At 46.3% G+C, this 17,920-nt stretch overlaps 1 protein-coding gene across 2 annotated transcripts in view; it reads right to left on the minus strand.

Annotated features, from left to right (window-relative positions):
* The window catches only part of PTPRA (protein tyrosine phosphatase, receptor type A), a 146,140-nt gene that overhangs the window by 109,286 nt on the left and 18,934 nt on the right, over positions 1 to 17,920 (minus strand). Inside the window, exon 2 of one of the 2 annotated variants that reach the window (XM_019552973.1) lies at positions 12,276 to 12,413. The exons of the other annotated variant lie outside the window; for it this stretch is intronic. Coding sequence (XP_019408518.1) covers positions 12,276 to 12,287 — 12 coding nt within the window. The 5' untranslated portion in view covers positions 12,288 to 12,413. The remainder of the gene's footprint in view (positions 1 to 12,275; positions 12,414 to 17,920) is intronic. 2 annotated transcript variants of the gene reach the window in all.

Consider the following 17,920-nt stretch of genomic DNA (forward strand, 5'->3'; position numbering starts at 1 on the left):
CCCCCAGTTTCTTAATGAGAACGGGGTGAGAGACGGTGTCGAAAGCCTTCCTGAAGTCCAGGAAGACTATGTCTACTGCTACCGGTCACATCAGTGCCCTGTGAGGGAGAGGTAGGGATGATCTCTACCCTGGCTGCTCCAGATGTCCCAGATGAAGTGCAAGGCTACCTCCGGCCCTGCCTTCCGCAGCTCCTCCATGCATGCCTCATACAGGGAGGGCACCATCATCCCGTTAAAGGTGGTGCATGCGGGCACGTGGTACAACAAGGCCACAAATGTCATGAGCTGCCTGAACCCTGGACAATCAACAAAGGAGAAGGGCTGGCTATCCAGAGCAAGCATCTCCCCAATGCTCTGGGTGATCTCGCTCGTCTTTGGAACGCGGCCCCACTTTGCCTCTGCCTTTCCCCCACCGCCTTCCCTCTGCTTTGTGGGGATGGGGGCTTTGGAGCTAGAGGGGGACTTCTTTTTGGGCACGCTCCCAGTGGCACTGGTCTGAGGTGGAACAAGGGCAAAGGGTGCTGCCTCCTGAGATGCAGCAGCATCGCCATGGTGGTGAAGTGTTTCACCACCTTGTTCCGCTGATCTGCTTTCAGCAGTGCTGGCAGGTAGCATACCTGGGAACATCTCATTCTTCAGCAAGGTGTACCACAGCCCTTACCAAGCCTCCTGGGCCTTGCTTCATCAGAGCCCTGAAACATGTGACCTACAAAGTATGTGCTTATAAATCCCATGGCATGTACTGCCTGGAAAAGCAGGTTCTCTTCAACAGTCTACAATGAGCTCTATTGGAGTGAGGAAGCTGAGATCAGAGCTGGCTCTGGCTGTGTAGGATCCCCAGACTTGATGGGGAAGAGGTGCTGTTTTTTGGCTCGACTCTGTGACCTCCCTCTAAAATCCAAATACTTTCACATTTTAGTTGCAAGTGTCTGCACTCAAAAGACAGAGTTGGTGGGTTGGCTGGTGCGTGGGAGACCAGAGAGGCAGGTACAACAGACAACATCCATCAGAGATGGTTCTGACAGGTTCTGGAAGTCCGAAAAGGAAGGGTTTGCCATACCTTAAAAACTCTCCCAACAATGCTTTTCTGAGCCTGACCTCAGAATCAGTTTGTCTTAGAAATGGATTACTCAAGACAGCTAGAGGACTTTGAAAAGGAACAATTACTTCTGAAGAGTCTCTCCCTGCCCTGCTTCAAGATGCCAATTCTGATGGCGGGAAAGCCACCTACAGAATATTATTTGTTGGTCTTATGACTGGCCCATTACAGACCTATGGATGGCCCACACATTTCTGATGGGTTTTCAAAGGGACCCAAATGATGCCCAGGTACAAACTGTTATATTTCCCCCCCACCATGGCACATATGTAAGCCTCTAATTCTTCCTTACAGAGAGCTTTAATACCAGTCACTAGGAAAGGACTTTCCATGCTTTTCACGGTTTGAAACCCCACCTCCTTTCTGAACCCCTTCAGACCTAATTCTGTTCTCTGATAATGCTTTTGGAAAGAGGCTGTTCTTCCCTGAAGTTGCTTAAACATTCTCTTAGCCTTCAGATTTTTGCCTGAGTATATACACTTTCCCTTCAACTTCTAAATGTAGAGAGATGCACCATGTTAAGAAACACAGTCCAATAAAACTGAAAAACAACAGTTGTATTTCCCCTGAGTATACCCAAAACCCACAGCAACTGTGAAGTCGATATTACAAGCAGAAGTTATGAACTCAAGACACTTAAACATTAAGTCCCAGTTGTGTTTCACTGCCATCTGGCTCGTATTAGAATCACAAGCCCGCTTATTTTCCATTTGAAGTTGCTCAAATACCAAAGTCCCTTTAGTTTACCGCTATTAAAACTATAAATAAGATTCAAATTAAAAAAAACCAAAAAAACTTCAGCAGAGTCAGCATGCTGGAGGCCCTGGGATCTTGGCAGATCCTGTTCCTGTTTACCCTTCGGGGCACAGGCACTCAGCTGAAGATGAGCTGTGTAGCGGGTCTTAAATCTGTTCTCCATGCAGGTCGTGTCAGTATTTGAGATGTTCCTGAACACAGAGGTGACATAGCCTTGTCCAAGGTAGCATTTGAGTCCTGTTCTGTGCCGTGCCCACAAAGTGCAACTGAGCCCTACGTCCTGGAAAGGAGGATGGCAGGATTCAGCCTCATCCCTGCCACCCAGGCCTTGAGAGTATTCTTGCCGCCAGAACTCAGACCAGAAATCTCCACATCCAAGATCCTCTAGTCTTGACCTGGACTAAAATCAGCAACTTAGAATTCAAAATCTGGTCAAAATCATTTTGTCCAAAAAAATTAAAACCCACATATTCACAAACCCCCAAATCCTCCAGTTTTCCACTAGCTCTCACCTTTTCCATTACCGAGTTCTCCCATTCACCATAGGAGCAGCAGTAACACGTGAGGGCAGGGGAGAGGTAGCGTGGTCTAACAGATAGGGCACAGGATGGCGTGCTGGGTGACAAGGGTTCTGAGAGTGACTTTCTGCATGACCTTGGGCAAATTATTTCTCCCTTCACCCTTTGTCACACCCATACAGACTATAAGCTCCTTGGGGTAGGGACTGTCTGCTATTAAGTGTTTGTACCAGGGTTAGGTATTTGACTGGTCAAATAAAGTTTGGTCAACTGACTGGTCAAATATCAGTCAAAAATAGTTCTAAAAATTGCCAACTGGTCCAGAAAAAGCACAGCTCTGACATTAAGAAATGTGCCAAAAAACAATAAAAATCATACATGTCTCAAGAAAACTACAACAAAATGTAGTTTTTGGTATGACCCTGAGCAGAAGAGCACATTTCTCTAGCCAGGAACCACTGGGTTTTCTAGGTACTGGCAGGAGCATCAGTGCAAACCAGCAAACCCCTGCGGATTTAACTCTGGCCTCGTGCCTCTGAGGAAGGACCCTCCCTCGCTCCCTCCCCCCAAAAGAAGGCAGTAGCATTTATGAGTGGAAAAAACTCTCCTGGCCCAAACTGGATACCAGCTAAAGCCCTGTGGTACGAGCTTACCAGTACAAGAGCTACTTTTACACCCCAGGTGGGGACTGCAAGCATGTGACTTGGCACCTCGCACGCTGACAGATGAGCCTGAGCTCCCAGTCCTATCGGCCCAGTGCTTTCATAAATTTATCCAGTTCAGGTGCATGTCCTTGGGCAAGCTCAACATTTCTACATGTGCACATTTCACTCCCTCTCTCCACTCCACATATCCCCGGGTGGCATGAACTTACTGCCCCTATTTGGACTGCAGGGCTCCAACAGCCTAACTCAGAAAAAATTCCTGGATGACTCATTCTCTGAAGCTCAGGGCTGCTGCTGCTGCTGTTGCACAGAACTGAAGGGAAATCTCTATTTTTGTTACAGGCTTAGGAATTCATCCCAGCGGCCACACTGAGAGCTTGCTCATGGATATGTTGCTGCTGTCCATGACAGGCAAGAGCTCTGGCCAAATGCAGATTTCCTGGAATAAGACCATGTGCAAAACACTTTGGGAGTCAGCACGAAACAGGAAAGATCCAAACGGTCACAGTGCAGAAGAGGTGTAACGCTGGCGTAATGCACAGGAGGGCATTCAGAGCGGGCAAACAGGACCGAGCCTGCCCAACACTTTCCAGATGTGGCCGATTTGCTCTTCACTTCCCATTCAAATATTTACTCTGCCCTGTGTTCAGCTAACAAGCCAGAGCACGGCTGCGCCCGCCAGTCGGACGCAAGCAGAGGAGCTCCATTTTTCTCTTCAGAGACCAGAACGCTAAATGTAAGATGTGCTGGTGCCAGGATGTGCACAGCTCGGAAAGTCCAGTTCACACAGAGATTGCTTTTAGGCCTTTGGCAAGTCACTTTGAGCTAGATTCTGACTAGCAGGATGCACCAAGGCAAGGGAATAGGAGCCTCCCTTTACCCCACAAGGACCTGGGATCCCGGCATACAGGAAAAGCAGAGCCACTTGCTTGCTTGCTTCCTCCCCGGAGCAGTGAGTGAGAGGAGAACAGGAGAGACCCTGGCTTCATCACTCATTCACTGGGCCAGAAGAGCTGAGCTGGAAGAAGGAGAGATAGTATTTAACTGGGACAGGGAAGCAGTAAGTTCCTGCCCCCCAGGAGAGAAATGACAAGCCACTGGATTACTCTTTCAAGTCACAGTGGCCCTCAGGGATACCCCTCACTCATCGCAGAAGTGGCGTAAAGCTAGTGTACCTCACGCAAGCATCCAGGGCAGCAAACCCGTACTCCGCCATGGCTACAATCTCATCTCCAACCATTCTGTGCCTCCGTTTCCCTCCTGACCTCTGCCATTGCCTCTCAGCTTCTCCCAGAGACAGTGGGTAAGTACCCAGTGTATTTCAGATGAATAAGTTTGCAACCAGACATCACAAGTCCGAGACTCCAGCATTTTATGCAAGTATTTGAATGTTCAATGCCAGTTATTTTTACTGTGATAACTTCCAGAGGCTTCAGTCAGAATCAGAGCCCTACTATGCAAACACGCCGTGGTCTTTTCAAGAGCAGATTTCTGTTTGCCTTCTTTGCCTGCTTTTCATATCTGTTTGTCACCTCCCGAGGTTTCTGGACCAGCCCCGAATCGCATGGGCCAGGCTCTGAGTGTGGTCTCAAACAGGACAAGGAAGAGCAACATAAAGGGAATGGGAGAAAAAGGAAGAAGATAAAAATGTTTCAGGGCCTTCCAAAAAGTTCACATTGGTTTTGGGAACTGGAAAAGGATCAGGAGATTTTCCCCTACCAGTTTGCCAAAGGTGGAGGAGCCAAAAGGAAAACAAGTCACCCCCAAGCTTGACACCACTTGATGCTGGACATTTTCCCTGCACGTCCAAGCATCTCTCTCCTACCAAGAGTGAACCACTGCTGTGGCGAAAGGGAGATGGAAGGGTGGATTCTGACTGAGCTGAGCACTGAGGTCAGGATTTTAAACACTGAGTACTGTATATTTCTACTGCCTTTCACCTAGAGATCTCAAAGCCCTTTACAAATGTGCCAGCCTTATGAGAAAGGTGCCAATGCCTCTATTTAACAAATGGAGAAACTGAGCCACAAAAAGGTCACCTCACAAAAACAGAGACTATGGGCCTGACCCAAAACTCAATGGGAAGTCTTCGCATTGATTTCAGAGGGCTTCAGCTCTCCCCTTCCCCCAGACTTCAGATACTGAGAGTGAAGTTGCATCAGCAATACGACAAGAAAAAGGAGGAGAGGAGGCCTGACTCCCAGCCTCCTACTCAAACTTATAGCGCGAACTCCCTCCCTTGTTCCTTTTTAGCCACAGTGAATGCATGCTGTGCAGATGCATTCAGAGATGCTGAAGCAAGGAATAAGTTAAAAGCAGCACCTGCCCTTGGAGTTCCCACGCATTCAGCTTGTGCATACAGGAACTGTGTTTCCATTGAGCAGGTCTGGACTGCAGCACGGGAAGGGGGCTGATCGCATGCCCTGCGTTCAGCTTATTAAGCACCAGCCACTCAGGAGTATTTTCTCTAGGCTGCCTCACTATGATTCGACTATGACACAATGTGCCTGCAATGTAATCCAATTGCCAGATAATCTTACAAAAATGCAATATCCTGAGGATATGAAAACAATGCAATCTTGCCACGGTGCAGTCAGCTGACTCTGATAAGCCATGTCTGTAACTCAATGGCCTCAACACAATGTGATCTAAGCAAGTTACCACTGTCCATGTTTAACTGAAGACCTTTTTAAAAGGGCAAACATCTGTAGTGCTGGGTGAACACAAAGCACGAGGAGTGGGGTCATGGCTACAATGAGGAGCAGGAGCCAGCCTTCTACAGCTCTTGCAACCTCAACCTGCTTGCACTTGCAGAGCTGGAAGTGCGGCTGCAGGCTGAGTGCAAGAAAATGGCTAACCTAGTCACTCCGGGCACTGTCGTTCACTTCTGAAACAGGGATGACCGACACTGTGAAGTCACGTTGCACCTTTCATCCAAGAGCTTAGAGTGCTTTACAGAGGAATATGGCAGTATCCCTACTGCGTTGGAAAGAGGTAGGCAGCTACTGGCATGGATTCTCAGGAGAGCCCAAGGATGTCAGGCATCAGCACCCAAAGGACCTAAGGGATACTGAGCCCTTAACTCCCTTTGCCTTATTTGAAAACAACAGTATTTCTCAAGCCATGGTTTGCAACTCAAAAGTGGGTCGCAAGAATACGTGAAAGGGTTGTGAACAAACTTTAAAAATGGATCAACAAACTCAAAACAGATTCTCCTTTAAAGAAGAAAAACGTGGGAAACCATGGGTTTTCCTTTGCAGACTGGCAGAGGTCCCACCTGCAAGGGGCTGCTTGGAGCCCCCCACCCCACACTTCCACCCCCTGCCCCATACCCCGGGGGCCAGGGGCAGCCGAGTGAGGGGCACTGGCAGGGCTACAGGGCTGCTTTCTACTTAAACTATTTACTGACTCAGGACTGGCCATCAATATTTACAAATGGGCCCTGGTACAAAAAAGGTTGAGAACCACCAGTTTAAGACACTTGCCAAAACCACAGAATCAGTCAGCAACAGGCCAAGAAACAGGACTCCCTCCAAGTATTGCTCTGCTCTAACCACAGGCCCACTGTTGAATTTTTAGAAAGATGCAAAAGGCGTACACCTTTAATTTGAAGAAGCCAAGGCAATGGAATTACAAAGGGCCGACCTTCAACACCAACAAGGCTGCAGGACCTGGGCACTCCCAGATCATGGGCTGGGCCAATATCAACTCTCCAGCTGCCCGACCAGAAGTCAAAGTGTGGAGAAAGAATTAATCTTTCCATCTCCCCAGATACCCAACTACTGGCAGAGGAGATATCTCTCCGTCCAACCACAGTACTGCTGGCAGCTTAGCGGTTTAAAGACTGGAACTCTAGCAATGGCCTTATCAATACTACAGCATTGTCCGCCCGAGTCCCAGTCCTTATTTATTATTTCTACCACATTAATAATGGAAGACCTCCAACTGAGATGAGCGTCCCACTGATCTAGATATCATAAAGACACACAGCAAGAAACAGCTCCTTCTCCAAGAAGTTTGCAAATTTATCAATGGACAATCAGAAAGGGAGGAGCAGAGACAAAGGCACTTACTCAAAGTCACACAGCGCAGGAGTTGCAGGACAGGTCTCATTACCAGTCCAATACCCTCATCATTAAGCCTAACTGCTTCTCAGTGTGAAACTCAACGTCTTCTGCATAACATAACTGAGATAATATATATCTAGTTTCCAAAGATGCCAGTGGGAAGATGCGTTTTTGGAAACTGCTTTGAAAATAGACGCTATATTAAATTACTTTCTATATACTGTGCCTATTCACAGATACTATTGTTTGGCCCAATCCATCCAACTCCCAGCGCACCTCTAATACAATATACTCCGAGGCACAAGCGGTTCGAGAAGCTCTAAAGAATGTTTTTTTATTCATCCAAGGATGACCCAGATGACCTACAGCTGTAGGGCTATTTCTGTCTCTTCTTAAAATAATTAAAATAACATTAAGCCAGGTATTAGTTGGCTAGACAGACTCAAATCCCACCTCCTGTGTAATCCACCTGAAAGCCAAATGCATCATGGCAAACTAAAGCTGCCTTTAATCCTTTTAAATCTCAGGACAAGAATCTTTTATCCTTTGTTGCCTCTTGCCCTATTTATTATTTCTATCAGACACCTGTTCACTCTGCCAGAACAGATGAAAAACACACAAAAACTAACATGTTAGTAACATAAGAAACACTGATAACTTAGAGCATGATTTACAGTGAAAGATCTCCTCTCCTGTTTTCCAATTAGTTAGTGGTGAGTTCAGATTACTTGTCACTTGCACAATACCATTAAGTTGAATAAACCCAACATAAAACTCTATCCATATCCATTAACAAGTATAAATGAGGCCCATTTGTGCATAAATTAGGCAGAGTTATTATCATAATTTGACAGGTCTGATTTTATTGAGTCTATGTTTGCAATCTGCCACAATCCTCAGGGACACAACTGTAAGCAAGTTGTTATATCTGAACATGACACCTTTACGCTGGCAATCTGCCACGCTTCTCACAGGTAAGGATTGCAAATGAGCAATTATATATTCCCCCAAGCAAACTCCATAAATATTAGAGAAGAAAGGGCAGAGAGCAAAGAGCCCTTCTAGAATTACTGTTCTGCGGAGTTTGCTTTGTCAGATATTAATCACCCTCGTTTTTCTTTCTCTGACACTGTAATAATATAAAAATAACCCTATTTCCCCCAAAGTCCTTCTTAGAAATCCTGCAAGATGGGCAGAACCACCTAGGCCAAGCCACTAGCTCATATATCCTTCTCTACCTGCCCTAGGCTTTTTCTTTATAGACTATGATCAGCATGCCTGGCCCCAATCCGGTTGCATGGGGAAGGAGGCACGGCCTGGCTCTTACACACCATGCAGGGCTTGGGAATCTGGCAGTGTGGGAGGGTGTGACTGGGAAGCCACCACAAGCTGAAACTTATCTCTGGCACTGGAGCAGGGGGAAAAGTGGTGGACGCAGAATGCTGCTGAATATCAAAGGCATGGCAGTGGAGATGCCACCACCAGAAGACAAGTGGCATCAGCACAGAAGTGGAGGGAAAAGCAGCAGCAGCAAAACGCCACTGAGCCCAAACGCGCTCCCCCACGCCAGTGTGGGCACACTTTATGGATGTGTGCTGATGTCAATTTACCAGCTGGCCCTCCGAGAGAGGGATAAAATCCCCACTGGCCAACATCGGGAGAGGACCAGAAGTGAGGCCTCCTGACAGCCTGGAGCGGTGGGAAGTGAATGAATGCCCTGACAGGGGCAAGTGGTGGTAACCCAGAGAGTTGGGGTGCCCAGCTAAGGCTGGCTAAGAGGAGCCAGGATACGTACCTCTCACAAAGCTGTGGATCCTGAACGAAATCAATAGAGACTGGGACAGCGGTGAGCCTGCGGAGACAGGAAAAGAGGAAGGATACTAAAAGTTGTAAGCAACTCCTGGGGAAAGAGCCCTGAAGGCAGGCACCCTGGGGTACGGGCAATAACAAGCCACACCAATGCGAGGCCTGAATAAGGACAGTACACCATCTGAGCCACAGCTGAGATTAAACAGGGGCTAAGGCCCAGCCGCAGCTGCTGATTTTGAGTTTGCCTCAGCCAAGACATAACATCATCTCTGGTGGGTGTAAAGCGGGGTGTAGGGGAGGCAGAGCCCCACGACAAAGACCTAAGCTAAAATCAAAGAGGGAATGAGGAGAGGCAGGATTCGAGAACTTCCTCCCAGCAATAATCCTGAACATCAAAACGTGGCAGACGAGAACCCCTAGGGACCTTACAGACTCACGTTAGACGGGAAGCTGCCAACCCACAAGGAGGCAGCTGTGCCCAATCAACCCGAAAAGGCAATGCTCAAGCGAACACCACAGGAAACTAAAGAGGGGTGGCAATATTACTTGCCACTGCTCCCCTGACACCAAATTTCCTCACCCATGGGGATCCCCACGGGTCACGTCATGACTCTGTGGGCTACATTTGGCTCCTAGGCCAGAAGTTGAGCATCTCTGGCTTAGACAAAGAGACAGGAGGGGAAATGCCCATGGAGAAGTGACACCGACAAGCAGATTGTGGCTAGCTTCCCCTTGGCTGTAACGCTTGCAGAAAATCAGTCACTCACAGCAAAATCACTTTACTATTACCTAGACCTCCTCCCCTACTTCCCTTCTCCTGGCCAACTGTATCCTCCTGTTGGACCTTGTAATAAAGTAAGGCTGAAGCCTCTACAGCACTTAGCACAGCAGAGTCACAAGACCCAATCAAGCCCTCTAGCTACTACTGTGAACCTGCCAACACTCAGTGTTCATAATGTCAGAGGCCATCAACTGTAAACTCTGTTGGGTACAGGCCAGATATTTGCTTAGACAGCACCAATCATATTTTGGGAATTAAAGGAAACTATTCAGCGACTCTTACCACAGCCAGGTCACATAATATTACGACTATTTGTCAAGTGGAATCACCAGTGTACTGACAAGGATTCCGGCTCGAGAAGCTAACAAGCATGAGATGGAAAGCCCGTTAAAAGCTCATACAATTTATCTTCATAGATCCAAGTAGGAATGTCCCTGAAGTATGTTCTCTGGCACTCCCCGTGTCCACAAAGAATTTCCTAAACTAATCTAAAAGCTAAATCATCTTTATTGTTTAAGGGTGGACAACATGTGGAGCAGACTCCAGAATTAAAGCTAAAACCTGTTTTTTTTTCCAGACTAAATGAGCTTCATGCTATATAAGTTATAAATAAGACATTATCTGCCTGAGACAATTTGTAATCAAGTCTCTGGACTAAGGCAAGCTATGACACACTGGGCAATCCAGTGGAAGGTATGAAAGTCTGTCTGTTCCCACTTTCTATTATTTCCTCTTGTCTCCTTGTATAATGGCTGGAAATAGAAATTTAAAGGGGCATCACACACTGAAGAAAATCTTCTTAAATGACATTTACTACAACAACACCTACAGACCTCAATCAAGGCCCACTTGTCCGCACACCAGACAAATGTGAAATACAGACAGTCCCAGCTCTAAGGATCCTCAAGGAATGAAAGTTTGTAGGAACTTACAGGAGTTAGTCACCTGTGATGATCTTGGTTCCGACAAAATACAGCACATGGACAGACCGAGCCAAACGTGGAAAGAAACAGGGGTGAGAGTGGCACTCTGAGATTCCTCAGAGAGCGGTGTTCCGCACAAATGTCTACTTGGACAGCTCTGCAGGCTGAAATGATGGGGGATCAGCACAGTTAAATCTGGAGGTACCTACATAATAGATGAGGTAAGGGATGGATTCAAAGGAAGGCCATGAGGCCGGCAGAGTAAAAGGGCCAAGGGGGAAACAGAATAAGAAAAAAAAACACAAAACACCCTCTATGGGAGAAGGGTGAAAGGTATTGCCATCAGTAATTAAAAAAAAAAAATCCACAAAAATCCTTTCCACTAAAGAGGCTGGTCGTTCCCTAACTCTTCCGGTTGCATACCCCAGCAAAATGACCCAAATCAATTCCTTCCTCCCAGCAGTATCCATGCCCCACAAATTCTTTTACAGCTCAGCAGCATGGGCTACCTCTCTTCTCCAGAGGTAATCTTGATGCTCAGCAGGACCTTAGACACAGCTCTATTTGGCTCCCACCACCCCGCTCCACCCCTCCCAATGGCACCAGACAACTGCATTAAGTTACAGCAGCAGACTGGGGGCACTTCAGGGGTTGCATTTCCTCCCCACGGCTGTTGTGTGATCTGACAGACTTACATCTGACTCCATTCCAGATACCAACTAACCAGCGAAGCTGAACCAGGTTTTGACTGAATGAATTACTCAGATGCCAGTCAGGACAGAAAGGGGAAGGGGGACAACAACCCAACAAGTAGCTAGCTGGTTTCTCTAGGAATGTACAGAAAGCCTTCAGCAGAGCAATGAGGAGCGCTGGACACAGCAAGGGTACAAGTGCAAGCTGCACAACCACAGTGCGTTCTGGCCCTTACATCAGATACACACCCGAGTCCCGTTTCCATCACAGCAGTTCCCACTAGCTTCAGCTGAAACAGGATCAAGCCCAGGCCCCAGTTCTACATACCCAGTACCAACAAACTATGCTCTGACACCCAACAGATTCAGGTTCTGGTCAGTAAGCCACCATTTGAGAGGCTCAGAAAATAGGAACGTTACCTCCTGATTTCCATGCTGGGGGCAAAGAGCACTAATCAGTATTGGCTACTGCTGGTAATAAATTGCTGAATGGAAGGACATGTGAACCAGCTGGCGATGGCCAGTCTCATGCCATTCAAAGCTGAAGAACACAATTGTTGGACTGAACATGGAGCAGCATGGTAAGGCGTTCCCTCATTCTCATCTGGATCCAGCTACCCTCACCAGCTCCTTCCGGTCAAAATTCACTCTGCTTTCTGCCAAAATCTAAAACTAAACAACCCGCCTGCATTTACTGTACACAGCTTAACACAGTGTGGCAAAGCAGGACATGACAGTGCCAAGGACAATGAAGGTCTGTTTGTAATTTAGCCCACTGATGTTTCTCATCTCATGTTGGCAAGAAACAAGCCAAAGCTAAAGGAGCAGACAGGGACAGGGGAAAAGCCTGTTAAGAAAGCTGAAGCTAACAAGACAAACTGGCAGCTTCACGACATGGCCAGTCCAAGCGAATGGCACTCAATCAGCCTCACTCAGGTGGCAGCATTCTCCCAGCACAGCGCTACCTTCATGCCCATGTCCTCTATGCTTCTGCGTTCATCCAGATGTGTCTGGAGGCATTTCCCGTGGTTCTTTCGACTGAGAGGCTCTCAGATTCCTCCTTGTTCAACTGCAGGAGAAGCTACCTGTCCTTTGGAGGGGAGCTGTAGGAGGGCCAAGGAAGACTATCAGCATTCAGATAATGTTGCCCAGATTCACACTGCAAAATGGGAAGGCTCCTTCCTTAGTGAAAGCGGAATCCATGCTCAAATCTTCCCTACAGGAGGGTTTGACAAGAGAAAAAATGGCAGGGGTCGGTTCACACAATAGAGGCTAAGGAGGAATAACTGGAAACAATGCACCAACAATTTGGTCAGTTTCTGGAGACAAATTTGAGCTCACAAATGCATGCTTCTACCCAAGAAACACAAAGCCACCCAAACCCAGCAACGCTTCCAGTCATTCCATTAAAGAAACTCACTTTGGGGGAGGTACTTCAAAGCATTTAGGCCCTGACTAAGCTAAGGATATTTGCACTGATGTTTTAGGTGCACCACTATGGCTATCCCAGCACAGAGTCCCTTGGAATAGGCAAAGCCTAATCTTTGATCCAGTGAAAGCATCTCACCCTTTATTCCCATGCCTTGCAGCCTCCTGGTCTAACCACCGTGCTGAACATTCACATGTGTATTTACAATTCAAAGGAGCTGGCTAAGTAAAGCCTTTCTGCACAGCTGGGTTTGATAGAGCCTATTTATCCACCCCCTCCAACTTCCCTTCTCCTGCCGAATTGGCCATATGCTTTTATACAGGTAGGTTATCTATTTCAGATGCTCTCTCCTTGTAGCTCTGGGGTTTACTGCCCCCTTCCCTTTTTAAGTGACTATTTTCATTTACATAATGGAGTTAAAATCATCACTTTACCAGGGATTTAGCTCAGACTGTACCTTCTTTTCTAGTCCTGAAAAAGGGCTAGTCCTGAAAAGCTTCTCTAACATCCCTCCCATTTATGGTATACAGTTGGTCAAATAAAATTTATGCGAGAGGCTCCGGACCGTCACAGCAACACTGCCACAACACCATTTCACTACAGATATTTGCTCTCTCTGAACAGTTTCCTTTCAGCGTGCCAGCAAGACATCATGCCCGTCTCTGGCACTGTAATTAAGGCAGGCAGCGTGCTCTGGAGCTTGGGACTGATAGGGAGAATCTCTGATTCTGCTCAAGGCTGCATTACAGACTGGACAAGTAACACTACCTCTGTGGCTCACTTGGGATATAAAGCTAATCCTAATCCACGAAGATTAAAGACACTTATCTCACAGGGGTGTTGTGAGGCTTAACTCATTAACCACAGATAAAGCAGCCTGAGATCTTCAGATGGAAGTGCAAAGCTGGACTGGGTTCAGAGAACAAATGACAAGAAGAGGACTAGATGCCTATTTAAAAAGTTAGTGGAAAGTCTCCCATTGACTGCAATGAGTGTTGCATCTAACCCTTAGAGAACTTCAAAGGAAATAAAACACTAACCATGAAGACCCGAAAAAACAGCAATCAGGTATTTCCAGAACTTTTAGATACCAGGGCTTTCTGTCTTTCTGAGCAGACAGCACTTAACATAGCTTCAAGGTTTCCCTTTCTGTCTGTGAAAAATAAACAGTGGAGTAATACTGCTTCTTAGTACTTCTTATCCCTAGATCCACAAGTGCATTGAAAAAGTACTCTTCTCCGTGTGTGAATACAATTAATCCAGATGAAAGTGCCCACGTTATTCTGAAAGACCTGTGTATATAGACAAGCTCTTTCATACATAATGAGCCTAGTCTTGCAGTGTACCATGCACAAGGTTCTTGTCATTTCCTCGGTCCCTAAATTCAGATGATTGCTATTCAGAAACCGGCAACAGCTCGACAAGAATTTGAAGACTGGTGGGTTCAAAATGAAACTTGCATGATTATTAATGGTCAAGAGGTTGCAAAGAACTGTGGAATGCATTTATTTCTTGACTTATTACAAGGCAGCAGCCCTAACAAGCCAGTCTCAATTAGCAGAGATCTTATCTCTGAAGATCTGACACAATAAGGCATTCCTCAGGCACTTTCATGCAATATAAACTGCATGATAAAAATCAATTTAAGGTTTCAGCTTTCTCAGAAGCCTCTGATTTCCTGTCCAGTCTCCTTTGTACAGAGACTGCAAAACTGGGGCAGGAAAGTCAAGCAGGCTTTCAGGAAGCGGAATCAAGGAAAAAAGCCCGAGCCAGAGCTTTCTAAATTGGTTATAGCTTCAGACAGCAATAGGATGGTCTTCTTTCCTCTGCACAGCTGGTTTACATGGATCGTAAGCATTAAGACACAAATAAAATGTTGTACCCTGGATATTGTGCCTTTCACCTCTAGATGAGCAACTCAGATCTCCAGATTGTCTGCACTGATCAAAACCTGTTACCACTTGGCAGCTGCTATTATGATGATTTTGATGACCATAGCTCCTATTAGTTGGCCTAGGAGAAATGATCTTATGTTGTAAAGTCTCTGTCCAGAAGACAGATACCCACATTACACAATTTTCCACCACACTGGATGCTAACCAGGCCCTGGAACTCCTGCCGAGAGCCTCAGCAGCAGACAACAGATTTAGGACCTGGTCCTATTCCAACTGAAGCAAACAACAAAGCTGCCACCGGGGTACAAAGGTGCAGGGTCACACTTCTAAGGGGCACAATGTCTGCATGTGTCAGGGGCTGTCTATTTAAGTGAGGGTTAATTTCCATCAGCAGAGGAAGACAAGACCTGTCCAGGGATTCACAGTCTACCATGCAGCAATGAGGTTTTGCTTTTATCCATTATCATCATTTCCCCTTGCTACTGAAGAAGGTGGAATACAAGAAAGTTCTTGGTGGCACAGAGGAGGACACAGGCACCAGGACAGAGAAAAGACCAGAGCCAGCAGGGAGTAACAAGCAGATCCTCAGAGGATCTATCTGCATATAAGCCTGCACTGGCTAGTGAAAGTGGCACAAGCTTCCTTGAAGACTTTAAAATATATATATATATATATATATATATATATGCCCCTGCTACATATTATTTATATTACGCAATTACCTGGTTAATTGCACAATAAATTTAAACCAGCCACAGGTACAAAGTAACTATCACATGATAAAAATGACTCTCCAGTTGTAAAAAGAGTGAACCAGCTATTAAGTTAGTACCTGAAAATGTGGAACAACTCTATAACTGATTTCTAACAAGTTTTCATCTAAATGTGTAACAGGGCCCTAAGAGTCACTTATTTCAGCTGAGTCTAAACCTAAGAGACCCCTATTCCTCCAAGACCTCTTCCTAAGAGACATAAGCTAAACCAAAATAAACCTCTCAAATGAAGACAGAAGTGCCCAAACAGGAGTTTGTACCAGCTCAAGTCCCAGCCCCTGGTGAGCTTTCCATGCAGCCCATGCCAAAGGTCCCCATTCCCTTCCTGACCATCAGCACTTATTTGATTCAATCTACTACCAACATTTCATAACCATTTTCTATTGATGACATTAAAGCACATGAACAGCTGTCTGGAAATCCAAGGAGAGTTGTTTCATTACCCATGTGGACCAATTGTCAGCACTGTTACAATTAGCATCTCTCCCTTCTACCAATGTTCCTTGCATAGCCTTGCTATACAGCTGCAGTATAGCAGTCTTGAAGCAGAAACCACCAAAGGCCCAGTGCTTCACTACCTGCCTGGGCCTAGCAGATTCCCTTGCACTTTTTAGAAGATCAGGCACTTATTCCAATGGCCTGGGCTAACGCTCCATTTCCCTGCCCCCATCACTACACAGTCTATTCATCCGACATCCCAGAGATACTCATGTTACAGTTCTCTTATACTGAGTTTAGTAAGAAAAAATAATGCTGATTTCATTGATTTAGAGACAGAAGGAACTATTAGGTCGTCTAGGCTGGTTCCTGCTTAATGCAGGCCATCAAATTTCAAGCAGGTAACCAAGCCCTGAGCCACGCACTTTGTTTCTAGATAAGCAGTTCTTATGTGAAGACCTCAAAATGATGGAGAATCTCCCACTTTGTTCCACCAGCTTGCAACCTTTGGTTCTTATGCCCTACCCTGGGCTCCATGTCTTCTGAAAACCAAGGAGCACAGGGGACACGGGGGTGGCAACCTAGAGACAGATGGTGCCACTGAGCACTAGAACTGCCCTGCAAGCCTGTGTATTCAGAAAACTTGTAAGAAGTGCAGCAGAAACGGTGCACCTGCCTGCATAATATCACGTAGGCAGTGTGCCTTTCTGCTGTAGCCATTTCTCAGCTTTTACAGGCCTGCTGAAAACAGACACATGGAACAGTTTATCTGCTCTGTGCGTCTTCGTTTCTGGGATCAGAATAGGAAGGACTACGGCAAGAGCACACACTCCTGCCATAGCTGCTTCCCAATCTGGTTCTGTAGGAGGGGCCAGCACAGATCCACCAGGCTGCAGCAGTGGCAGTGGGATGAGTATATGGATCTAACCAATTAATAACTAATCAATCATTAATGTAGTTATGTTTAGAGTATAATAGTCATAATACATTTACATCAGTTTTTTTCATGAGGTGCTGCAAAAAATTGTGAAAACTTGTGGATGCGTGCCTTGAGCCGAAAGAAGCAAAGAACCGCTGCCCTACTCTTATAAGGAATACACATTAGCCCCTTTGCCCCAGTCCTATATTGGGAGCTCGGGGTGAGTCACTTGCCCACTTTGATCTCTTCTGAGAACCGCTGGTGCTGTTCAGCCCTGTATCTCAAAGGGCAGGGATACACATATTAAGGGACTCACACCAGGAATCAGTGGCAAATATGGGAACAGAAGACTCCAGCCTGCAAAGCAACCAGGGACACAAACCAAAGCCAAGGAGGAGAATCTCTCATACAGCAGCCCTGGGACTGAACTAAATGATTTTTTGCACTTGTTGGTGCATCTGTTATGAAGCCGTAGCACAATGGAGCAGAATTTTTTGCAGATTACATGATTACTTGTCAGCTGCCTGAAGCCTGGTTAGTAAGATCAGAGCAACTTTGTAAGAGGATACATTTAATTTAAAACAGTAACTGTTCTTTGTCTCCAATGAAGAGAGCCTTTCAAGATCAGTCTAATGACCCAACATGATTTATGTGAGGCTCTTAACTAGTGTAATTGTTTTTCTGGGTGGACACATGATACCAAAGAGCAGGGGTAGGCAATTACTTGGCTGGAGGACTGCTTAACGAGTTTTGGTGAGCTGCTGAGGGCCACATGGGTAGCCCCGCCCCTTGACAGGTGCCCTGCCCTCTGGCCATCTTGGGACCAGAAGTCCTGCTCCCTAACCCCTGACCTTTACCACACCAGAAGTCCCTCCCCTGGCCCAGGAAATGCTCTGGGGGGAGGAGGGGAGAAGGACTGCCATCTTGAAACCAGAACAAAAACTAATAATTCATTTTTAAAAAAAGTCAAACATCTACTATAACTTATTTTTATTTTATTTTAAAAAGTATTTTTGCCCATATTGATGTGTGCTTGCATAGTATATCTAGAGGTGATTGCATCATACCTCAAAATACAGCCTTACTCTTGTATACTGGGGGTCATGGAGGGGTGTGGGTGCAGGGTATGTGGTTGAGGTGGGGCTATATGGGAGGG

This window comes from Crocodylus porosus, unplaced genomic scaffold (assembly GCF_001723895.1).
Source record: "Crocodylus porosus isolate Cpor-Errol unplaced genomic scaffold, CroPor_comp1, whole genome shotgun sequence".
NCBI lineage: Eukaryota > Metazoa > Chordata > Crocodylia > Crocodylidae > Crocodylus > Crocodylus porosus.